The sequence below is a fragment of the Pantherophis guttatus genome, chromosome 6 (genome assembly GCF_059756535.1).
Source record: "Pantherophis guttatus breed Tessera chromosome 6, ASM5975653v1, whole genome shotgun sequence".
NCBI classification, from domain to species: Eukaryota; Metazoa; Chordata; class Lepidosauria; order Squamata; family Colubridae; genus Pantherophis; species Pantherophis guttatus.
The window spans coordinates 27,051,230-27,077,659 of NC_142068.1; the positions used below are offsets into that span (position 1 = coordinate 27,051,230).

Sequence of the window (26,430 nt, forward strand, 5' to 3'; positions counted from 1 at the left end):
CAATAACCCTGTGAGGTGAACTAGGCTGAGAGAGAGTGATTGGGCCAAAGTCATCTTTCATGGCTAGCTTTCATGGCTAATTCATGGCTGAATTAGAATTCATAATCTTCTGGTTTCTAGTCTGGTGCTTCAACCTCTGGACCAAACTGAATCTCTTTCTATTTATCTATTTATTTATTGAGTTATTTGTTTGCTAGTTTTATTCCCATCTTTCCTCAAAGTCCCTACAAAGCTTTGCTTCATTTTGGCCTCTCAATGGCAATGGGAACCCTATGAGGTAGATTGGGCAGAGAAACAATAATTAAATCAAAGTGTGTGTTAAATTGAGTGTGTTTCCATGGTGAAGAATGGACTTGAACTTAGGTTTTCCTATTCCAAATCCAACATCTTAAACATTATGCCACATTGGGTAATGTGCCCTTTAATATATAGCCTATGTTAGTCCCATATTTCAATTAACATATCATGAAGCTTCAGGCTGTGGGAAATATGTATAGCAGAATATAACAACATTAGGAATGGTCTCTCTACCACCTTCAATAATATGTTCAAAATCATCTCTAAGAGAAATTCCAAAGAATTTCTATGCATAGTGAAAATAAGGTAGAAAACAGACTTATCTTTTAAAAAACAAAGCAACCCTTCAAAGAAATTAAAGTATATATTTTGGCACAGCATTTTCTGAGTACTATTAGCTACGTAAGACACTAGCTGCATTTATTATCTCTGCTATTCACAATTTTGACACAAGAGGGGGCACAGGTATATGTAATTTTTTTATCTTGCTCTTCAATTTTCTTTTAAAATACATTTTACATTCATAGTGGGTTTTTTTCCAACATTAATAGTCCCCCCCATTATTAAGATTAAAACTGTAATTTAACCTGCAGAAAGGGCTATAGTAAAAATTTGAAAGTGAACCAAAGAAAATAATGTAATGTGAACATCATTCTCTTGCAATTATTTCAGACTTTATTGTGAATCATACTAAATGAAAGTTAAGCAAGTATCAATTTCCCAAAGCAATTAGGCCTTTTTTTCCCATTCTGAGTTTAATTGCATCCAATTCTCAGAAAATGCATGGCCAGTCCCTACAGTTTTCTTGACAAGGTTTTTCAGAAGTGGTTCGCCTTTGCCACCTTCCTAGGGCTCAGAGAAAGTAACTGGATTGGCCCAAGGTTATCCAGCTAGATTTATGCCTAAATCTGGATTAGAATTTAGAGTCTTCCAGTTTCAGATGGGGCCTTAATCATTATACCAAAATGGTCCCAATTAGGCCTTAAGACAGAGCGATTTAAATACTGATACTGAGTGGTAAGAAAGAATCACTTTAATTGAAAAGCCAGGTATACTTCTAGTAATCAGCAAATAGTCTAATCTGCAGCCTATGTTCTAAGTGTCTTATAATATGCATTGAGAAGAAAGACAATCATCAGTTAAAAACCGGGAAAACTCTCTGGAAAAACCTTGCCAAAGAAATTGCAGGGACTTATTTAGACAGTGTCCAAAAAGCAGACCTGATTGAAAGGAAGGGGAAAAAATAGAAAAGGACATACTGATTTCCCATCCAGCTTTATTTATGAAACAGGGCTTCTTGAAAATTGCCTGGGATGGCAGATTCTCCCTAGATTGCCTTTCAGGCAGCACAGTGAAATGCAGTGTGTCAACTGATAATTACCAGTCTAAAATTCACATTGATTGCTGAAGATGGAAGGGTATCTGACCATGGGTCCTGTGTCTCTAAAGTCAGGAAGATGACCTTCACAGAGATGCCTAAGATCCCCCCACCAAGAGAATGGGGGTAAAATATTTTCCAAATCCAAAACAACCAAATAACATTGGGGCATAATTCAGTGAATTCGACTATAAGAAGGAGAAGGAAGTAAAACACAATCAGACTAGCAAATCTAATGTTAGTCCCATTGGTTAGGCCGGACCAATTGATTTCTCAGTAAGGCTAACATTACCGTGTTTCCTCGAAAATAAGACCTGTGTTATATTTTTTTTGAACCCCAAAATAAGCGCTTGGCCTTATTTTCGGGGAGGTATTATTATTTTGGGGCACATGGAGGAAGCCAGAGGAAATGGCGGGGACCGACTGCGCATGCGTTTAAATATTTTCAGGAGGGCTTATTTTAGTGCATGTGCTCAAAAACCTGATTAGGCTTATTATCAGGGGAGGTCTTATTTTAGGGGAAACAGAGTAGTTTTACAAGTAACAAGAAAATGGACAGATTGTGAGATAGCCGCAATTTTCTTAGATTCATGTCATTTCTGGGTTGTTAAAGCTACTTGGCAGGTAAGTTATGTTTGGATCCAAGGGGTAGTGTCGACATCTGAGGGAGGAAGTACTTTCTCTGAACTTAAAAGAGGCAGTAGTACGAGTACTTCTCAAAAATGATTGCCAGAGACAATAATTATGGACGGTATGTATCTACTCTCCCAATTTTGCTTTCCAGATCATAGAGGAAATCCAGACCCATTTCACATCAGGGCACAAAATGCAAATAGCATGGATCACACTTGCCAACGATGTTTGGTGAACATAGAATGGAAACAGTATGACGGTGCTCCTTGATTTAAGAGGATTTTGATATTGCGAGGATCTGCTATGAGGACTGGTGTACTGGGCAATGGGTTACAATTGTTCTCCTGTGGCTGGTTGACAGGAGGTGAGAGATTGGCCACATCTGTAGCCTCGAGGCTCCAACACTTGACCCTTCTACATCAATGACTGTGAATATTTGGGCCCTCCAAAGGTGGGGACTGTCCATCTGTAATCGTGTATGGGAGTCAAATTCTCCATTTAAGGCAGTGTATAATCTAAGGATCTTCTGGACACTCTTCATTGAAGAGCATGGGGCAGCTGTAGCCAAGAAGGCCTTTGCATATATTCATCTAGTATGCCAATTACACCTGTACCTGTATCAGAAGGTTCTCCGATGGTCACTCATGCTCTAGTCACTTCAAGAATGGACAATTGGAATGTAATACAAAGAACTGTCCTTGAAGACCATCTGGAAGCTACTGCTTGTTCAGCATGGAACAGAATGGGCAGTAATGGGCAGATCACAGTAGGTTGGCTTCCAGGTAAAGTCACAATAGTGGTGATCACCACAGAGCCCATGATGGCATAAGATCTTACTAGTTGAAGGACTGCCTATCTCTAATAATCTCTGACATTTGATTAAGCAATATTAATCTTTTGGAAAGTAGGAAGCCTGCCTTCTCTGTTGCAGCACCTACCCTCTGGAACAACTCACTCTGGTGAGCTGTATGGTTCCCACCATGATGTTGTGAAAGGTCTTGAAAATTAGGATATTCTCCCAGGCCTTGGGATAAGTTAAGAAGTCCTCTATAGTTTATTTTAAATCTATTTGGTATGTCCTTAATTTCCAAAGTGTATTGTCTATGTTATTATTGTTATTTGCTTCTAAAATTGTAAGCTACCCATACTTTTATGGACTTGGACACGCTATAAAAATACTGGAAATGCAATTTTTCCATTTGGGAAGGGGCTTTCCTTAATGTCTACTGAAGACACTTCCTTACAGTGAAATGGACAACTAATTCCTCTTCTGGCAAAATTAAAACATTTAGATACTTGTTTGGAGAAGACAACCAATCAATAAAGTAGCATTTTTGTTAGACTTTTGTTACAGTGGTTATGTCTGCTGTGTTGGTAGGATTAGTCTGAGATGCATTCCTGAAACAACTTTTGTTTCAGCATTTAGTATGAACCTGCCATTGTAGTTTGTAAAGCATGATTTTATAACTTAAAGCAATCTATGAATCAAACCAATATGACTGGTTCATCAAGTCAGAGGGTACTATGAACATGTCAAGTCTTTGTTAACACCTGTAGCATTTTTACAGGGATAAATAGTTTCTTTAGCTGGTCAACTGCAGAAATAGTTTACGAAAGTTGCTTTATTTATTTCAATCCTTGTTTGTTCATATAGTTCTAAAAAAGTTTCCTATCCATGCACTGACAGACCAGTTTAACTTTAATAAATTTTTATACAACTTCAGCCCATTCTCAATACTATAATGCGAAAGAAAGAAAGAAAGAAAGAAAGAAAGAAAGAAAGAAAGAAGGAAGGAAGGAAGGAAGGAAGGAAGGAAGGAAGGAAGGAAGGAAGGAAGGAAGGAAGGAAGGAAGGAAAGAAAGACTGATCTTAACTATTTTAAAGTTCCTTATCTGGATTGATTTGTGGCTCTATAGGGTTATCTCACTGGTTATTTAAAAGACAAATAGCGTGAAGGTGCACAGAATTCATACTACTAATAGAGAACACAATTCAATTGCATCAATCAGCCTTCTAGAACTGGTACCCTCAGGACACTCTAAAGATAGAATGCTATAGTTCCGTGACAAGACAATGCTAACCATTGTCTGATCTCACACATTGTGCTAAGTGATTTGTTTGACTTGGATTTAGTGTATCCTGTGAATTCAGTTCTTGTAAACTAAGCTTTGTAATTATAATTCAGCATTTACATGAACTAGAGAAAAACAGCTTATTCAATTGTAATTAAAACATTCCATTGCTTGTTGCACTATGTCTATTATCACCAGCCACTTCTAATAACACCAGGATAGATGAATCAATGCTTAACTGCTGGTGGCTCAGCAGACTGATAGCACTGTGATTAACACCAGCTGTCTGCAATTACTGTAAGTTCGAATCTCACCAGGCTCAAGGTTGACTCAGCCTTCCATCCTTTCTAAGGTAGGTAAATTGAGGACCGAGTTTGTGGAGGCAATAAGCTGTCTTTGTATAAATATACAAAAGTATGAAGGCTATTGCTTAACGCATTGTAAGCCGCCCTGAGTCTCCGGAGAAGGGCGGCATATAAATCAAATTAAAAACAAAAACAAAAACTCAGGGTAAGATAATTTTATCTTGGAATTCTGAGAACCAGAATCTGAATCCATCCAGAATGCAGACTAAGGTCTTAAATGAAGTCATTTTTAAAGATAGACATCCTCAAGCCCAGCTGTTATAGGGTAAGGGTTACAGCTATGTCCTACTCCTGCCAATTCTAGGATATTTCTTAACTTCCCAATTCACCTTGCATAATTTATATTCCCAGATTTGTTCAGCCCACTCGCCTCATGCTACTTAGTTCCTGGGATTAGCCACGATTGCCTTGATGTTGCCATTTAGGAAATTTAAATGGAAATATTCTTGAACAGGAATGAATAATGTACTTTATAACTATATCTCAGGGTAGAACTTCTTGATGAAAATAAAATTATTTTGATTTATTTCTCACCAGTGTCCAGGATAATAATAATCTGCTTTACAGGAGGGTTGTGAATAGAGACTGAAAAGAAATCAGCAAATTTAAGAATGCTATGTAAATGTTAGCAATAAGATATCTGTAGTTGGATGGGAGAGACTGACCAAGTCCCACACAAAGAGCTACTGCCTATTTATAGTGGGGAAAGATGTTACGATGGTTGAACAGGCAGAGCTGATTCATTATCAAAATAATTGTTGTGAAGAATGGGGACTGCCTGTCTAAAGCAGCAGCTCCAGCTTCCAAAAAAAGTTGCAAATAATGCCCTAGATGGAGGAAAAAAAAATTCTTGGTTCACTGATTGGTTGGCAGGACTGTTCCTTTGAGAACTGTGAAAAAAATCAGCAGAACTACCGTGTTCCATTTCCCTACTTAACACACAGCAGAGCAAGAGTCCCATTCCAGAGACAAGTCCCCCAGACTCAGCAAAACAAATAACAGCAGATCGAAAATTGCCCAATTAGCCCTGAAAAAGAAAAGCCCTTTCAGTCATTCCTGTCTCTTTGCATCCTCCTTGCTGTGCTTTCTTCCAATTACTAATCAATGTTGCAGACACTCCACAGGCCCAACTTATGGTTACAACTCTTCCAAGTGCTGCTTGCAAATGTCAACCCCGGGGAAAATGTTTACAAATGGGTATTCCTCCCCTGAACCTGCCCTCTGAACCTGTTCTTAACCTGGGTGTGTATGGCCAAAGTCTTATAAAAAACAATTCAGTATTCTATAATTATTAGAATATTATTTTCTCTAAGTATAGATGTTGATATACAGATAGTCCTCAAATTATTATGGTAATTGGGACCAGAAATTATTATCATAGTAATAGTAATTTCTTTCTGAGGCTAAGTGATGTGGTCATAAAGCATGTCAAATGTCTGCTTCACTTAGCAGGGTAATTCTGGAATTCTGTAGAAGTACAAGCTGAGCTGGAAAGCAGGGTTAAATGTATCATCAGTTTGGAATCAATGCATTCCAAGACCCAAGTTCAGTCCGCTGTGAATTCCGTTGACCCTTATCTAGTGCCAGTTTAGCTTTGACCATTAGCTAACTAGATTTTTGTGTTAGAGAGAGCAATAACAAACTCTTCTGTGCTTTGAATTTAACAGATGTTCCTAGTTCTTTGCACCTAACATATTCCCCGCTACTGCTAGTAAATTAATTCCATCAGTTATTAGCAAAAGATCTACCCTGATCCAAGATATTCTAAGCCTTGGTAAGGGACTGCTTCTCTTCAACTGCTTCTCCCTATCTCCTGTCTATCCTTTTTATCTGCCTTGCACCATGCCTAGTGGGGTGGCAAGAGGCCCTGAATTACACAGCTCTGGTGCTGCTTGCTATGCAGAGGCTCAGGGGCTTCCTGGCATATGACAACTCTGGAGCTATGAGATAGCCCTGAGTTGCAGTTCAGCGCAAATCTCCAGTCACTCAAGCAGCGTGGCGCAAAGCCACAGAGTCCCAGGAAATCTCAGCCAAAATTTAGCTGAGTCCCCCTGCAAGTGCTCTTGTCACCCTGTACTCTGAGGTACCTACTATCCTGCACTCTGCCATCCCAGATGACCTTTACAATTACAACTGTTGCTGTTGTGGGGTAGGGGCTGGGCTGTGGATTATTGTGGATTTTTAACTGTGGACTTTTAATGTTGTACACTGACTAGAGTCACTGTATGTGAGGCTTAAATTTGTTTAATAAATAAATAAACTTTTGGAATTGATTGTCCCTTAATTCAGTGTCACCGTAACTTCAAATGATCTGTGGGGGAATGAATAATCAGTAGGAATCATTACCAAGGAAATTAGCATGTTTAACTGGTCAGTGAAATTTCATCCAAGCAGGTTCAGTTATATAAAATTTTAAACTAACTCCACTCAATAAGTTATTTAATGGGAACACTTGAAGTCATTCAGTTGACCTGCTTTGTGGATCTAGTTCTCAAAGAAAAAGGGGTAAGGAAAAACAACCGAAATGCCTTAAAAAGGAAGCTACTCCAGTATAGAACTCATGTGCAGCACAAAATACACTTCCTACATACTTATGCATTATAGTACTGGAGTCACATCTATTCTGATCCTCTGGTCAATGGGGAGGAATTAGTAATTATCAGGAAGGATTGACAATATTCTTTCTTAGAATTATGGAGATAGAATTATGGAGATTCTAAAGAATAGAGTAAGAGCCAATTTGGTATAGTGGTTAAGTCCTAGGATAGAAACCAGGAGATCTAGCTCTGACTTTCAAAGCCAGCTGGATGACTTTGGACCATCTAATCTCTCTCAGCTGTAGGGACAAGGTAATGGCAAACAACATCTTGCCAAGAAAATTGCAGGAACTTGTCCAGGCAGTTGTCAGGAAATGATGCACATGCAGACAAAGAAAGAAGTAGATGTTTTTTAGTTTTCTGAAAGATGAATCTTCCCAGATAATGTAATTATATATTGCCAGAATAACTGTAAAATGATCTGAATTGGAGGTTAATTTGTGGGTTGAAAATACTGTAAAAACAAGCACTGCATTGGGTCAATTGTTAAATAATCCCACCTGGTATAAAACAGCCCAGTTCCCCCACCCCTCTAGCCAAAGGTGTAAAAAAGATGGATTCTGTTAGTTTCTCACTTGTATCACTCATAGTTTCTCATATAGGTCACAAACATAAAATAATGATTTTTTTTCTCATGCTACTAAGAAATTTCCCTTTACAATTTACAAGTGCTAGGGTGTTATATTAGAAGTCTTACAAGAATTTTCTAGAAACGGAAAGCTTTGTAATGCAAATATATTTGTCAAATCAGATTTTGATGGCTGTTATTTTTAAATAAGAATTGTTGTTTACCTTCCTTGTAAAAACTCCCTTTTTATGACCCTGTAATCCCTTAATTCAGGATAGGAGATTCAGGGAACTTGAAGCTGGCTTTCCCCTCCCTCCCCCCCCTCCACATACAGCTACATAGAGCAACATCATCAGTAAAATTTAAAGCTTTTGATTAAATCATAAAAGCAAGTACAAAATATGAATTTAACAAGATGGCTCTTTGCAGGGCATCTGCAGGTGATATGTGATAACCATATATCATAGATTCATCATGTAATGTAAATCAGATATTTTAGCTTGTATTTATATCACATAATTCATATTACTAGTGCGATGGAAATGTGATGCACATAATATCAACGTGGCTCCTGCCAATAGCTCATGTTAGCTGTGATGGCTTTCTTAGACTTTCCAAACTGTTAATAATACAGGAAGTCCTCACTTAGTGCCAATAATTGGGATTGGCAGTCTGGTTGTTAAACAAAGAAGTCTCTAAGTGAAGCCATAGTCCAAATGCCTCTCTTGTAAGGATGAGCTGGTGATTTTATTTTTCTACAGCTTCTGGTCAGATCCATCTCATTTTCAAACTCCTTGATGATTTATTCCTCCAGTCCACACCAAAATAAATCCTGTTCTATTTCAGTTATTATTAAGCTGGTTTACAGAGTTCTGACCCCTTTAATATAATTTCTTTCCAATACTCTCTGGATTGTAGAAAGAATAAGCAGAATGACTAAGCATTATGCTTCCTCCTGTCTGTGTTTAACAGACAAATCAGACAGAGTGTGGACTAGCATAAGGAAGACTTCATTGTCCAAGCTGCAGCTGAAAACTGGTTGAGAGATGGCTTTACTAAAATGTGATAAGATGCTGAAAAGGCCCATCAAAATCTCTTAGTTGAAAACTATTCCTGGCAAAGGAGCATATCCACTATGACTAAGATATACAGATGGCATAAAAGAAGATGATCTATAACAATGGGAATTCAAATGTGCCAGTGACATCTTTGTCATTCTAAAATAAACTCAAATTGAAATCACTCTTCAAAACTTTAATTCCACGAGATTAGGGATGAAATTTACCAGAGACAGTGAAAAGAGAACAAACTGCCATTCCTGACATCCTCACCACTGCATTGTATGCAAAACCAAGTATCCTGAAAACCCACCCACATGGACCAAATCTGAAACTTCCAACATCCAACTACACATAAAATAAACTGCACAAAAATCCACCTCTGGTCATAAGCCATTTTTTTCAGTGCCTTTGTAACGTTGAACGGTAGCTAAATGAATGGTTTTAAGTTGAGGACTACCTGCAATCTTCTTCTTCCTCTAAAAGAAAGATATGCCACAATCATTCATCATTTGATATAAGATTTTAAAGATCTAACTGCAGTTATGCACTTTGTGGGCTGTTAAAAAACTGGCTGGGATTTGAATGAAGTTCATTAATTGCCTATAAATTTGCCAAGAGACAAAAATGTTAAGATAAGCGACATCATGAAAGGATGGGTAACCAATGACCTTCTTGTGCTTCTGTAGCCCCTCAGCTCTGTGAGAAGAGTCTGCTGGAATTTGGCAACAAAATACCATATTTTTCGGAGTATAAGACACATTTTTTCCCACCCTAAAAGGGAGTGAAAATTTAGGTGTGTCTTATACACCCAATGTAGCCCTGCTCACCCACTGGCCCCCACCCTTTGGCCTCTGCCTTGCAGCAGTTACCTCCTTGCAAGCAAACAGCAAGAAAAAACAGCTCCTTTCAGTTTCAGCACAGCCTAATTAGCACAAGTTGATTGGATCGGCCTCCTGACTCTCAGCTGATTTGCTCTCAGCTGTTTTGTGCAGGGCTCTGCTGCTTGCTGCAAAGAGGTAAATTGCTGGAGCAGATTTTTTTTTCCTTGTGCTAATCAAGCTATGCTGAAAACGAAAATAAAAGTAAAGCAGGCTGTTTGCAGCAACGAGGCAAAATTGTGCAGAAGAGAGAGATTTCTTTTTCTTCTTTTCCTCACCAAAAAAGGTAGGTGTCTCTTATACTCCGGTGGGTCTTATACTCCAAAAAATGCAGTAGTCAACTTTAAATCAATATAATTAGTGGGGGTGGGGATGGTTAAAGAATGGTTTTTGTGTTTGAGGTTTTTTACCCTTCTCTAACATGAAAACCACAGGGGGGAAAAAAGCTGGAAAAAAATAATTTATACGAGCCACCCAGCATACTATATAGGCCACTGGCCTATCTACTTTGCATATGCAAAGACTTAAAACATACTCAGCTCTGCATTGGAGTCCAGTCCTATGCCATACCCAAGACAACATGCTCTACTGGGCAAGTTAAAGACCTGGTGTCTGCACCACATGCTGAGTTGAGTTTTAACCTTATTACCAGGGGTGAAATCCAGCAGGTTCTGACAGGTTCTGGAGAACCAGTAGTAGAAATTTTGAGTAGTTCGGAGAACTGGCAAATACCACCTCTGGCTGGCCCCGAAGTGGGGTGGGAATGGAGATTTTGCAGTATCCTTCCCCTGGACTGGGGTGGGAATGGACATTTGGAGTATCCTTCCCCTGCCATACCCACCAAGCTATACCATGCCCACCAAGCCACGCCCACAGAACCGGTAGTAAAAGAATTTGGATTTCACCACTGCTTATTACTATTATTTTTTGTGAGTCATCGTATTTGAAGCCAGGTTGTTCACTTCGCTTGTAATTGAAAGTATTGTGTAAACACAGAAGATGGTTTAATTCAATAAACCAATTAAGCACGTTGTGTGAATCCAGTCCTAGTTTATTGCTGATGAAGATCTATAGCTTTTAATGTTGTTCTTGTTAGAAATAGCATTGTTTTGGTAAGTACGGAAATTGGTGGGGTTTGAAATCCATTAGTTCCTTTTCGAGAATTAGCCCGATACATTATAATCACATTATTATACTGCTGATGGGCAAAGGCTTTTCTCTGAATAGCACTTCCTTCCATAAAATATCCCAAGTAGGATTACATTTACAGAATCAATGAGCCATACCTGGCTGATCAAAACAACCATAACTGGGAGGCAAATTATTTCCTACCTCCAATCTGTCCGTCCGCATTAGCTTCTGTGCTGCTGCTGCTGCAGCAGCAGGAACTGGCACACCAGGATTCCCTGCAACCAGCATTGGTGCTGTTGGCAAGATCTCTGCTGGGACCAAGCCAGGAGAAACTGGCCCCAAATAGGGGTTAAAGGCTGTTGAAGCGTTGGTGGCTAGGCTTGGTGCAACTGAAAACATTGGCTGGTAAAAGAGAAAGAGAGAGAGAGAGAGCGCAAGACAGTCAAATGTAAATGGTAGTCCAAAAAAGCTTTCTACATTAAATTATTTTGAAATAATGCAACATTTATGCATGCAGACAATGGTGTTAACTGACCCTCTCATAAATGGAAGAAGCTTCCTGTTCAAGGAAGGCATTTGAGCCAGCAACTGATCCCAGGAACTGTAAGGGAAGGAGATAAAGTTTGCACACTACCCCTGTTCTGGACAATCAAGTCATGTTTCCACAGTAGGTATGCAAGAACGGGTGGGGTAAGGGGCAATCAGAAGGGTGCCTCCTTCCACTGGCAAAGGCATCTTAAGAGGAACTCATCCCAAGGAACAGAAAAACTCAGGATCTATATGCTTGGCCTTCCTTTGGAATAAACTACAATATGTATGATTCCTGCTGCTAGAGTTGTAATGTTTGTCCTGAAGCTATCTTAAAATTTTCAATTCAAATTCTCAAGTTCTTTTCTGCTGTGAAAATGTGGTTTGTTTTGTTCTTTGTCTTTCTACCTTATTCTTAAAGTGTTTCAGCATTTTATTTGAATTTATTTTGGTGATGCTTTTCAGCTTTATTTTTGAAAATGTTACGAGGGTACTACACTTGTTGCTGTTAAGAGTTCTTTTTCTCCCTCTCAAGTCTCCTTGGCAGCCCACACTTTCCAATCAGTAAATGCCCAGTTAGAGAAGATGCTGCCTAATGTTTTGACTTTATCAAATAGAAATGTGACAAGCTAGGATAACAGTACAAGAAAAAACACAAAACATTTACAGAGCCTGGAATTTCTGTCATTAAGTCATGATGGTCCTAAATCAAGGCACCCATGTGATCAGCCTGGTTTTACAGCCTTTTTTGCGGTGGTGGTTAAGCAAACACCATGGCCATAAAGTGAACACTGCATTCATTAAACAAGTCAATGCATTGTTATGGGCATTTTTGCTGGCAACTGGCCTTTTCAGCCAGTTTCCTGCAAGAAAACCTACAGTAAACCATGTCACATGACTGTGGGATGCTGCAACTGGCCATAAAGATGAGCTGGTTGCTAAGTATTCAAAATGTGGTCATGTGACTTTGTGTGTGCGTGCATGCGTGCTACCAAAACTCTAGAATCAGATCATAAGTACCTTTGTGGGATTCATCATAACTTCTAATGGTTGCTACGTGAGGACTACCTGTACACACATCATTTGAACTCTTAGTACTTTAAAACAAGAACGCAACATTTCATCTATAAGACTTTCTTGCATTTTTCCCTTTTCCCCCTATCAAACTGAAGGCTTTCACAAGAAAAAAGGCATGATAATTTTTATATATGACATTAATTACTTCAGCCTCAACTGCAGGAGATAAAGACAACACTCGTTTCTTGTTAAGCTTTTAGATAAACTAATTAGTAGCCAATTGATGAAACTGGGCAGGGACCGTTCATATTGTACCAATATAATTCTTACAGCAATTATAAAAGAACAACATTTTTATTCTTTTCACAGAGCAATTACATTGTAAGATACATATACATTAAAATGGCACCTCTCAAAAGGTCTTTTCTTTTATAAAAACTATTTATAGTATTATTTTTATGAAACCTCATAATGATGACAGTTTTTAATTGTATTTTACTATCAGTGTTGCAAAGTAAAACCGTATGAAGTTGCTGTAGCCTGTATACATTGAGTCCACGACTACTGTTCAGATTAATTTTAAAGACAGAGAGAGCATAGCAAAGTGAAATTATAGTACTTCTAATTCGTTCATTAGATTATCCAGTCTGTGTAGCAAAGAGACTAGGAAGGAAATTTTTTTTTCCTAGTCTCTTTGCTACACAGACTGGATAATCTAATGTACGAATTAGAAGTACTTTATTGTTTTGATTTATACTCCACTTTTACATCAAAGTGAAATTATCAAAGTGGGTTACAAGTTTCAAACACACATAACACAAGGTAAAAATAGCTCAAATGTTCCGGATGATTTATAAAGTCAGGGGATAAGATTTAGCTTCCAAAGCATTCTGCATTCCAAATCTATCACAAGTCTTAGAAAGCTCTGGCCAGCATGGTAGGCTCCCTATTCACTTTATACTTACTCTAGTTCAAGTGATCTGGTGTCTCATAGATGCTTTTTCAAAAGGCAGCTGGACTGTTTTTCCCCAGAGAAAGAAGACATTTCACTTCTCACCCAAGAAGCTTCACTGGTTTTGATCCAGTTGCTTTTTGAAAATGAGACAACTATGACCTGGATGACTGATAATCTCAACAGACGTAAGTGATCTGCTGTTCTCTAGATGCATTAGATCTTTGTTTCCAAAAATCCCACCTAGTTCTTTAGGATTGTGGCATTGGAATTTAAATGCATCTGGAGAGAACCAGGTTCAACAAGGCTGCTCTATAGTTAAAAAGATAGAGTGAACAGAAAGGCAAACTTCTAACCTTTATTCTTGAAGTAACAAGCTTTTTTTCTAAGAATTTAAACTTCAGGTAGAACTCAACTTATGTCAATTGGGACCAAAATTTTCACTGTTAAATAAGGCAATTGTTAAGTGAGTCACACCCAATTTTACTTTGCTTTCTCCATTGACTTTGATTGTTGGAAGCCAGATAGGAAGGTTACAATAGGTGATCATATCACCCTGGGATGCTGCAACCATCCTAAATACATGCCAAATGCCAATGAATTTTGATCACATGACCATAGAGAGGCTGCAATGCTTGTAAGTACAAGTATTCCTTGTAACTGTTTCCAGTACCTTTTATCTTCAGTTGCTAAATGAATATTTATAAGTTGAGAACTAGCTGTAAGTTGTAACTTAGCCCTCAATGTCTTTGATTGGGAATTTTCTGGTCTATTTTTCTCTGGTTAGTTTTGCATACTTCTTCATTAGGGTTTTTTTTTTTAAATCCTCTTCAGATTTCTAAAAAAATTCTACATGAAAATTATATGTATATACATAGATACATGAGCACACAGACACACATATATATTTGGTGCTGATGGCTACAGAATCTTGCCAAATTCAAATCCAGAAAAGAAGCAAGTTTCAGTCTTTATACTGGTACTGGAATATCAGATGAGCTCACTTTGAAATGTAAATTTAATACAATTCCAGAACTGTCCTATACCCATTCCCTTTACAACTCTTAAGAACTTCTGAATATACTAGAATTGATCAAATGATTGCTACTGTTCACAGCTCAGTAAATAAACAATGATGTATATTTTACGTTTAGAAATAATCAGAAATAATCTCTGAAGAAACGTATGGATGAACTGTACTTCCTATGGAAGATCTCACAGCAAGGGAATTATTAAGAGTTAAATGGTGTACTGAGCTTTTAGAGAAAACAAATGGAAGAAAAAAACCCAGTTTTGTGATAACCTAATTGCCCAGGCAAAATGTTTTCTAAAAATTAATAATTATTTATCTTGTTAACATGTTCCGCATTCTTGGCAGTCTCATCTCCTTCCGCCTTATCAGAGAAGTTATCATAAAGCCAGTTTTGTATAGTGCTTAAGATGCTGGCATACAAGCCAAGTGGCTGACTTCTAGTCAAGATTTAGGCATGAAAAATTGGTTGGATAACTTTAAGCCAATCACTCTCTTTCAGTTTATACAAGGCTATTGTTGTGTGGAAAATAAGAGGAAGGAGTACCAGGTGTGTTCATCACTTTGAGTTACTTATAAAGTAATAAAGGCAGGATAAAAATCTAATAAAGCTAAAGCTTTCCCCTGTCCAGTTGTATCCAACTCAAGGGGCCGTGCTCATCTCCATCTCTTAGCAGAGGGCGCCAGTGTTGTCCAAAGAAATTTCCGTAGTCATATGGCCAGCATGACTACATACCAAGGCATACAGAATGTCATTAATTTCCCACTAAAGTGTACCTATTTATTTACTCTCACTTGTATGCTTTTGAACTAGTAGGCAGGAGCTGGGGCAAGGACAAGTGATCATCCCGTCATGCAGTGCTCGGGTCTTGAACATGGGCTATCAGCTTCTGCTGACAAATCTGCATCTTTAACCACTGAGCCAATGCGTCCCCCACAAAAATCTAATAACTAACTAACTAATGCAAGACAATCAAAAAGAAGTCACAATATTTTATGTAATGAGGGAAAAGGAAGATCAGTGTAATTCTGGAACAGTTGGTGTGGATTAGAAAATTTGGTCTGAGTTACTGACTAGTTTTTTCTAAGAAGAGTCCAAAAATCATAACACACAATCTCAGAAGTCCCCAACATTTGCATGAATTAAAATGGAATTTTATACTGATTAGTATAATGGTTTTGTTAGACACTTTTCTTCCCTGTAAATTCTTTTGTTTTCAGCTCTTTAACAAACTCTTGGGAAAGATTTTGTGGATACTTTTTTAAAAAGAGAAATCAATTATATACTGCCAAATTCCATCAAGGCCAGAAGTCTACACTACAACTGGCTCTGCTTTATGGAATGTGCCATTTGCCAAGAGTAAAGTTCATTTTAGCATTCTTTTAACTCCCTAACTCTCAGGTTTCTGGACTGTCTAAGTAGAAACCCTGCCCACTTTGAAACCTGAGTGTATATGTGGCTTATTTTGCTGCTCTCCACCTTGTGAAGTTTATCTTCCTTCACAAAACTTTCTTCTTGGATTTGCTTGCTGCTGAAAGATGCTTTCTAACTATCCATAGTCTTCAACTTATGACTAGAATTGTGATCAGAATTTCTGTCACTAAGCAATGAGATTGTAAGTGAGCCATCATATGACTGTGACCAATTTTAAAACTTTTTTTTGTTTTGCTGCAGTTGTTGTTAGCTTTGGCTTCCTCATTGACTTTGTCCAAAGTTGGCTAGGAAAATCACAAATAGTGATGTGATACCAGGATGCTGCAACTGTCGTAAATACAACCAAATTGTGATCATGTGACCTCAGCATGGTGCAACGGTCATAAGTGTGAGGACTGGCTGCAAGTCACTTTTTATAGTAAATGTTTGCTAAACAAATGGTCTTATGTCAAAAACTACCTATAAGACCAAACAGTTTCCTCCTCCTCCCATCTTCTTAACCACTTTCTTTCCTGTCCAGGGAGGATGCAAACAATGAACAGACAGAGGAAAAAAGGAATAAATGACGAAGAGTGCACCAAGTGGAGGAAAGAGTTGTGTATGCAGGACTTCTTGCTGGAGTAAAGAACTGTACGTAACTACTGGTTACTTGTAAAGATGTTTATTGTGCCAATAAAACGTTTGCTATGACTAGAGAGAATGAGGCTGAGGTTTATTAGTTTCTTGGGAAGAAAAGGGAACTCTCTTGGAAGCACTTTATGTATTCCTGCTGATTAATATTAAATATTATTATCTACTGGCGCTAATCTACAAATCTCTGAATGTATGTAGGAAACATCTATTAATAAATGTAACCATCAAACATTCAAGAAGGAAGCATTTTTGAGATTAGCTCATTTTTTATTTCAACAAACCAGTAACAAAAGATGGAAAGCTAAATAATCAAATAAAAGTATCCAAGGCAGGATTATGTTAGTAATAGACTCAGCAAGACCTTATCTACAGTAATAGCAATTTATGACTTTATTAAAGTCATATTTATTAAATTTATATCCTACTTCTGTTTTGTACATGTGAACTCAGGATACATAATGCTTCTGCAGCAACAGCCTAAATTTCAGTAGGAGGGGCCAATTCAGAAAGACCTTGTACCAATTCACTGGGATATTTTCCCATCTACTGTATGTATTGACTAGCTTTGATTCTTCAAGTTCTATGATGCAATTGAAGTTGCTGCAGCTTGGGGCCTGCACTAGTACATCCAAGATAAGTGCACAGTACATGATGTTATGTGATGATTACTTTCCCTTCCTTTGAGAATAAAATAACCCAATGACTACCATAAAGAAGGTTTATGCATTTATTTGGGTTGGTGGTGGTAAGTCAACATTTAAATAACCTGACAGAATGTATCTTCAATAGTACAGAATATGAATGAAAACAATCCAACCACATTAGCATCATTTTCCTTTCCTGCACTGCAGGATATTTAATATTTTAAGCATCATTGCTCTGTGGGCTACAGTCAGAAGGACTGAGCAAGAATGAGAAAGTTACCATGCTGTTAAAATGCAGCAGAAGAAAGAAATATTCATTTCAGTGACTGCTGAGTCACTGTGTGTGCTTAGTGACTAAATCAAAATGAAGGCCCTCAATTCCCTTTTCACTATGCAGAATCATCCTGCTTCATTTTGCACAAAGCTCCTCATGTATAAAGGATAATTTATGACTGGTTTTCCCAGGTGCAAGAAAAATCCTCTCTTATTTCATTGTGGAGGTTGAGAGAAAACCAAAAAGAAAAATCAAATTGTTTTATATAAAGGTCTCCCAGATGTTAGTTTACTATGACAGTATTATAAGAGATATGATGCCATTGTAGTACATTTATCATTATAAGAGAATGGGGCACTATTTTTGATTGATCTCCAGTCTTCTGGACAAAGACTGAGGTAAGCAGTCAGCTTTCCATAGCGATTTGATATGAGCTTGTCCAGATCTCAATAATAAGTGGTGATCCCCTCTTTAAGGATCTCCTCATCTGCACTTTGAGAGATCTATTTGTTTTGGGCCCAAAATAAAGCTGTCTTGACACTTCTCTCAGCTATGGAATGCAGAGCCTTGGGAATTCAGCATAACTGTTTTGGATACCTAAGCATGAAACAGATGTTGTTTCATTTGCTGTTCACCCTACAATCTGTTCACCAAAACTCTGTTTACTGTTTGTTTGCTATCTTTATCCTCCCGATTCATTTTAGTCGGACCTAGTAAAAAGGAGCAGCTGTACTGATACAACACAAATGGATTCATGGATTAGGCAGGGGGCTATTTCATCTTTCTTTCAATCATTTGGAAGTCACTTTCTCTCAGCCCAACTCAAGGTTGTTGTGTGGAGAAAATAGGTGGAGCAAGGAGCATTTGCCACTTTGAGTTATTTATAAAAATAATAAAAATGGGATTTAAAAATCTAAAAATAAAAGTTCAGCAGAAGTTTGTGCAGGCATTGACTCCATCAAAAAAAACAAAAAACAAAAACAGCATATCTTCCATTTATGGTATGTTAAATGAAAGTGAAAAATTCAGGTTCTTTGGCCTAAAATAGTAAAATAGGAGGAATGAAGATTATGTATCACCAATGAAATCCCACAGGACCAATGTGAAAGGGTGATGCAATTTAAATGGCATATATGTATCTTAGGATAATATAATCTATGTTCATATCATGGGAATGTTTTCTTAAGATTTGATGTTTTCTCTACCATCAAGAGAAATTTACATCTTTGGGGGATAAGATGTGAAAATACTGTTTCTTTTTCACATTTCTCCTTTTACATGAATAGAACAGACCAAAAACTAAATCCCCGTCAGGGGATAGACAAGTCACATAAGCAGGTATAGCCTCCGGTCTCGAAATAACATCCTAACCCTACATAAATCTATCAACTTCTCAACACCAAGAAAGAGGGAGAGCTTTTAGAGAATCAGATACCATCATTCAAGTATCCCTTTCATGCTTATTTTAAATGTCAGAAACCCAAGATGCAGAGAGGTAACAAACAAGAGAAAAACGGTAGAGCGACTGAACCTAAGTGCTCACTATAAATAATAACCACTTGGATATCAGAGTCAAAATTTTGCAAATCAAACAGGTAAGGAAGGAAACATGCCATGCTGCTTCTGCTCAGACTTAAGATGAATTCAGATGTTTGAAGTCCCCCCCACCCCGATCCCAATCCACATACATCTGTCCAGACGGGTTGGGACTGTAGGGCAAATCCCATGGTCCCAGATGTACTGGATCAGTAGTCCTAATACATTTAGAGATACCAGGCTGGAAAGAAATGGTACAGTATTTCCTTTGGATCTCTTACGTGTCCTGTAGCAATTTTGTTTTTGGATACGGGAATACTTTTATTCTAAATGGTGTCATCTGATTTTTCTTTATGGTACTGAGAAACAATTGTATGCACTACCAACACATTTATTTCTTTTTTAAAAAATGAATATTTAATTTATATATAAAAAAAAGAAGAGGAAATTCCTAATAATACATTACAATTAATAGATCATCAAACTATTTGTGCATAATTTGAAATATAGAAAATCACTAGGTTACATACAGATGACATTATGCCTTAAACAAACCCACTAAAGCCAATGGGACATTGGTTAATCACGACAAAATTAAGCATTTTAGTATTCCCACCCCACCTATTTATCTATTTTTGATTTATCTTAAGTGTAGCTTTGACTGGATCAAGCTAAATTGCTGAGTTCACCACTGTATTAAGCCACAATGTGATTTATTTGCGTTTCTTTGTAATCCATCCATTATGGTTTGTAAACTATGGTTTACAGGGTACGTTCTTATTCAAATGCAGTTTTTTTATTCAATAAAACACGGTTAGGGAGACCAGGGCATAGTATAATCCTTGGGTTCAATTATAACTTAAGTAAAGTTATAAAGGACTTTTGTAATTAATAAAAGTAGGAGAATGGCAAAGAACAGAACTGAGATATCATGACGTACACAAACTTGTAACTCCTAAGCAGATGTTGAACAAAAAACATATACCTCATGAAGTGGAGCGCAAACAATGACAGGTCCAGGGGTGCCGCTTGGACTGCACTCCTCTTGCTGTAAGAGTATCAAATTAAAGGACCTGGATTATGAAACTTCTATAGTTGAACATTGATCAAAATCAAACTACTCTGATATTTCTGTAACTAGTTTAGCACTGAGAACATCACTAAACAAACAGGAAGAGCAAACTATGTGTTAAGCAAATCTTAACAGCATGATCTGCATATTATTTTCACAGTGAACTGGAACGAAAGTAAAGTTGGTAGATCTGCTATGTATCTTCTGCTCTTATCCTGAAACTGCCAGGCCCCCAAATGAAAAAAAAAAAAAAAAACCACCTAAAAATAGAAATGAGTAAAGTCCCATCTGTTTTCCTTCAATTCAATCACTTTTTGTTATCACAAATAGAGACTTTGCTTTTATTTATAATTGAAGGGGGAAATCTGATAAGTATAACATGTTGCCCTTATAGGTGGAGATCAACTCAAGGCAAGATACTTAGAAAATAGCAATCTTTTGAGTGAAATCTGAGGTTTTAGAGTGAACTGAGAATGCATCACATTAATAATCAATCTCTGCCTTGGGCTATATATTTCACAACCTGTCTTACTGCTTGGTTAGAAATTATGGGAGACACAGTGCTGTCACTGCCATATATTACCCTTTCCTTCCTTGGAAAGGCTAAATAAATCATGTATTTATAGCGTGTGCTGGCTCATCTATGTCTCATATTAAAGCCAGCATCAATGGGCACCTGCTGCATACAAACAATGGAAAGGAAAGATAAACACCTATTGCTGTCTGCTCATTTGTTTTGGCTTTTTGTTCTTCTGGAAAGTAGGTAGAGGACAAATGGCTGAGAAAGAATGACTTGAAAAAGATAGAAAGGACTACTCTTGGCTTCTTGTCTAAATTCCCCCCCCCCCCGTATCCTGCCTCAAACATGAAATCCCCTGCTCCCACATACATGGGTATGCAGTCCTAGAAAGGAAAGGAGCAACAATGTCAGAATGCCATGAGGTGCATAACTTTATAGAAGACAGCATCTTCATAGAGTTCATGATTAATACTGCTAATGCAATGATTCATGGATTGCATAATGGTTGTTAAGGCATCAGCCTAGAAACTGGGATACCATGAGTTCTAATGCCCCTTAGTCACGAAAGCCAGGGGTGGACCTGGGCCAACCACTCTTTCTAAGCCCAATACATCTCACAGGGTGGTTGTGGGGAAATGAGGAAGAAGATCTATTGGATATGTTTGATGCCTTGAGTTATTTATAAAAAAAAATAAAAAATAAAGAAGGGTACAAATAAATAGAATAAGTATGGTATCTGTTTTACATACATGTTCTACTACATTAACAAATGTTTCCTGTGAGGCACCTCTATGTTGGAACAATTGAATAAATTGTTAATGAACAAATATATTGTTAATAAATTAATCTATAATAAATATAATGTATTATTATATGAGTTTATTGTATTTATTCTGTAGGATTTTATGCAAGCAAAACCACTAAATATAATACAAGTTCTATGGAAAGATACCATGCTCACCTAGAAGAAAATCCAATTTCACTTCTCAGCCAGATATTTTTCTACCAGACAATAATATCCAGCCAATTTTCTTTGTTTGCTTTTGAATCATACGACAATGGCAAACTCAGCCCTTGCTCTGTTGTTTGCCTCTCCCAGGATCCGTTTGTTTGTTTTTTTTAATCTGTCCAGGATTGGCAACATCTAGATTGGCAGCTATTATGATTAAAATACCTCACTCAGACTTTCATATCTCAGGTAATCTTGTTTAAAAGCCACTTTAACTTCTGGCTTTTCTATATTCAGGTCAGAAAATCCCAGCTACTAACTATATGCTTTCCATACATTTAAAGAGTTATATTCTCAATGAGTTGAAAATACTGGACAAATGGATGCATGCCAATACTACCAAGAGCCTTGGTAGTACAGTGGTCTAAAGCACCCTGTTATTAAGAACAGCTGCCTGCAATTACTGCAGGTTCGAATCTCGCCAAGGCTCAAGGTTGACTCAGCCTTCCATCCTTTCTAAGGTAAGTTAAATGAGGACCCAGTTGTGGGGGCAATAAGCTGACTTTGTATAAATATACAAAAGAATGAAGACTATTGCTTAGCGCATTGTAAGCCACCCTGGGTCTCCGGAGAAGGGCGGCATATAAATCAAATTTAAAAAAAAAAATTAATCCCCATTTAAACTCTTCTGAATTTGGGGATTCTATTAATGGGAGCCAAATATATTTGGAGGATACCAGAGATAAAAGACCTAATTGGTGTTATATTTTGACCAGAGCCTTTAAAAAACCTGCACAAACTTGTATCAAAGGTCAGTCTTTCTTTCTTTCTTTCTTTCTTTCTTTCTTTCTTTCTTTCTTTCTTTCTTTCTTTCTTTCTTTTTTTGTTCAAAAGGCAACTGGACTGTTTTTTCTTTGAGGAAGAAGATGTTTCATTTCTCATCTAAGAGAAGTGAAAGATTTTCTTCCTCAAGGAAAAAACATTTCTTCTTAAAGAAAAAAACACAGTCCAGTTGCCTTTTGAGGAAAAAGCACTTGAGACAACCATGGCCTGGATGACTGAGAACCTCCATAGAACTGCACAATCTTTGTATCTGGCCCAGTCCAGATTTGTTTGACTTCCTGATTATCAAAGCTGTAAAGGGACAGTGTGTTTCCTCCATTGTCTTGCTAATGACAATGCAACAATGGAATTCAATGAATGATAAAAAAAAAAAAGTATGGCTCCTATCAAAATAATTTATTCCTTATATTCTTAGTCATATTTGAATATGATTATAACCCCCAATTTTTATCAGATCAGTTTGTCTTCCGTGGTTCTTCACATGGTCTGCTACCGTATCTGTAAGCTGAACTTGGTGCTATTGGGTATTGTTTCCTATGTTAAATGGTCATGACGTTATCCAATAAAGTGCAGCTAACAATGGAAAGAAGTTTTAATGGGTTCATGCAGAAAACAGATGAAGGCTGGTTGTGGTGGTGATAGGAGAGACAAACTTATTTCCAACGCAGATCAAGGCTCTTTTAATGCAGGCAAAGGAAGGTTACCCCTCTCCCACTTGTATGTATCAAATAAAGATCAGAGACTATATTATACTAGGAAGGACAAAACAATAAGGCAAATGAGTTAGATACAAAGTGCAGTAGTTGGATCACTGCTAAATCTGCAAAGAACCACTATATTATACTCTGTAGCCCTGATTTACTTGAAGCCAAAAGGCACACATACTTCTTTTTCACATCATGGAAGAAAAGGAACTCCTTTCGTATTATATCCCTTCAGTTATTTTAAGTTTATTTAACTAACTTCAGTTTTGAAAAATGAAATGTGTGCATTGAATGATAGTATGGTATGGGGATAGCATTCCAGTAGCACATTACTATTCATATGAAATCAAGGCTTACATTTATTACTGTCAATTTTATTCACTATTTGGTATAAAGTAAATACTTTATTTGGCATAGAAATGTAAATTTTCTGACAGTCTATGAATGTACATTTAATCAGTTAATGTGAAGAACATATTATTTCCAGCTGACAAAGGAAAACAGAAAGAAGACCCAAAATGGTAACATTTTCTCACCTTTAGTGTTTGGTATTGATAAATGCAATCAGTGTCGATGAAATATGTTGATCCCTCCCCCCCTCTTTTTTGGAATGTCTGAGGGATATGGTTCTATGAAGAAATAATAATATAATAATAATAGTAATAAGTTCACTACTTAAAATATTAAACTTAATCATTAATAATCATATTTAGTTAAATGAAAAGGATAAACTGATGATACTAAGGTTTCAGCTGTGACTAAAAGTTATAATTCTAATAAAACAAATAATAAAGTATAGGTATCAGAATGGAAAACCTATGGCTTTTTAGATGTTTTTAGACTCCAAACTTTCTCTTGCATGCAGCCTTTTTCAATCTCTTCAAGATGTACTTGGCTATTAATGAGATTTCTGGGACTTGAAGTCCCCCCTTGTGGAAGGTGTCAAATTTAGGGAAAGTTGCTTATTCTAAAGATATCTGCAAACCAGCATAGGTTCTCCATTCCAGATTAACATGGTATCATTGGGAAAATGTTGCATCAATATTCCAGCCAATCACTAGCAGCTTCGTAAATCAATTTAAAATAGGGAAACATACAATAAAGACAGGTTTGGATTCACCTCTGCTTTTTATAAGCCTTTCTTTAAATCCCGTTACTTTTCCATTATGATCTTAAACTGATGACAGCATTTTGCAATGGGGACCGTGTGTTGCAAACATGCCAGCAAGTGCTTTTAAATCTATATAGAGGATTATATCTATATTTTCTAGCTGCATCCAAATGCAGCTAGTTTTGGATAACAAAATTTCAGCTTTTTATTTCAGGGATTTCTGCACAGCAGTCTGAAAAAAATCTTTAAATTACATTTCAAATTGAAGTATGATTGAATTGTGTTTAAATATTAGCAAGATATAACTGTATCTATTTTTCTTGTGATCTCATAGAATAAAAGACTTCTGCACAAGGAAACACTACCACAAAATAACTTTTGTTCCAGTTATGTCCTGAAGTAAAGTTTCTTTCAACTCTTACTTGATTTTTAAACTTCAAAACATTGTTATGCTTAATATAACTTTAATAGCATTCTTTCATTAACTGCTTTCTTATTTACAAAACATTCAAAGGATTTTGTTGGTATGTCCTTTATTTTTTTCTTCCAATTTATGGTTACATGAGGATATCTGTTATCCTCATCCTGCTTTTCATTACTCTTTTAAGCTACAATAAACAAGGCAGATATAGCTCAGTAACAAAATCTCAATTAAAAAATTCTGGAAAGGGGATTAACTCCTTGAGTTCTTGGCTGAAACCAGTCAAAATGGAATGTACAGGTTTAGCATAAGGATGTTCCATACACAGTTTACTCGTTTCTGTGGAAATCTCTTCTATCATTTAGCAGAAAGAAACAAAAAAATATATATATTTTCAACCCCAGTCCCTTAAATGATCCATTTAAAGTTTTTTTTTTTTTTTAAACTATCTGCACATTTTGGAAAAATTCAGGATACTGAACATGGTAGAATTTATTATTCATCAGGTCCATTGCCGTCACAGTGGAGATGTCTGACTAGTTGCCTTATTATTAGTTTAAAGGAAGCATGTTTCAGTTCATTACTCCTGCCAAAGCTGATTTGTTTATCCTGCTCATCAAATTTGTAAACTAAAAACAGAGGATTAAAACCAGGCTTTCAAAGTTGCAAGAACAATTCCAACTCTACCAGTCTATAATAATTTCTGGAAAAATTGAAGTATTTATTGCTGTGTCCATAAATCAGATTAAAGTCAGGACATTTGGAACCAATCGGGTATGTGGAGTTGTTGCTTGCTACTTTTCTTACAGCTGGATACCTCTTAAAATTAAATTATGCTTGTCTTAACCAGACTTACATGTAGGTCATTGTGCAAAAATGTCAGAGCTTAGGACTGTCTTACTAACCCTATTTATCATGCAGTAGTTCAACTAAACTCAATGGGTCTATTTTGGAATAAGTCCAAGATATGTCTAAGTCAATTAAAGCCAAGGATGTAAGCTACTCTTTGTCCTGAAACAAAATCTAAAATTGGATGTCCCAATCTAAGCATCTTCTTTATGAAGAAAGGGAAAATTCTACTAATGGATACTATATCATATTAAACTTACTTACCACTCAACAAACGGCTCTTGGCAAGTATCATATTTGCAACACAGCCCTAATCCTCCCTCTGAAATCCTTTCTCTTGATATCACTACCACAGTGCAGGCATATGATACCATACTGCATTTACTCCTAATTTTTCTTTTGTCTTCTTTTCCAAGTATGAATGAGCAGATGTCATAGGCCAAAATAGTTCTGCATTCACCAACAAGAAACCACAGAGGGAACATGATGGGGAAAGACCATGGCAAAGATAATGGAGGACTGATACTAACATGATGATATGAAGGGTGGGACAATGAAGAAGAAAGTGGGAAGCAGAAACAAAAGGGAAAGCGCTTCAGTGATTAGGTGGGTAGAGATTGGTGCCTCTACAAAAAATAATAATAGTAAAATGATGTAGTACTGCCAGTTATTCTGGAAACTGTATTGCTAGTTACTCTCTCTTGCCAAATGATGGAGTTGGATCCTCTGGTGCTGTCTAAAGTGGCCTAATATTGCCACACTGTACAACTATGTGCTAAATACAATACATAGCACGAGTGACAGTCTTAATACTAGTGCAGGTCTTTAGAAAAAAAAATTACCCAATTTTGAGCCATATATTACTCTACATGAGTTGCTTTGATATTAATCAATAAAGTGTACTGGATGCTAGATACCTGAGTTGCATCAT

The 26,430-nt window shown here is 37.0% G+C and overlaps 1 protein-coding gene across 50 annotated transcripts in view; it reads right to left on the reverse strand.

The window, feature by feature from the left end:
- MBNL1 (muscleblind like splicing regulator 1) overlaps positions 1-26,430 on the reverse strand; it is a 178,431-nt gene that overhangs the window by 18,835 nt on the left and 133,166 nt on the right. For 20 of the 50 annotated variants that reach the window (XM_087872588.1, XM_087872585.1, XM_087872582.1 and 17 more), the window contains 2 exons: positions 23,655-23,747; positions 11,183-11,383 (listed from right to left, as the gene is read on the reverse strand). In XM_087872588.1, coding sequence (XP_087728714.1) covers positions 11,183-11,383; positions 23,655-23,747 — 294 coding nt within the window. Of the gene's footprint in view, positions 1-11,182; positions 11,384-11,516; positions 11,583-20,015; positions 20,079-23,654; positions 23,748-26,430 lie in introns of all 50 variants that reach the window. The other 30 variants (XM_034439208.3, XM_034439206.3, XM_034439205.3 and 27 more) reach the window with 3 other exon arrangements.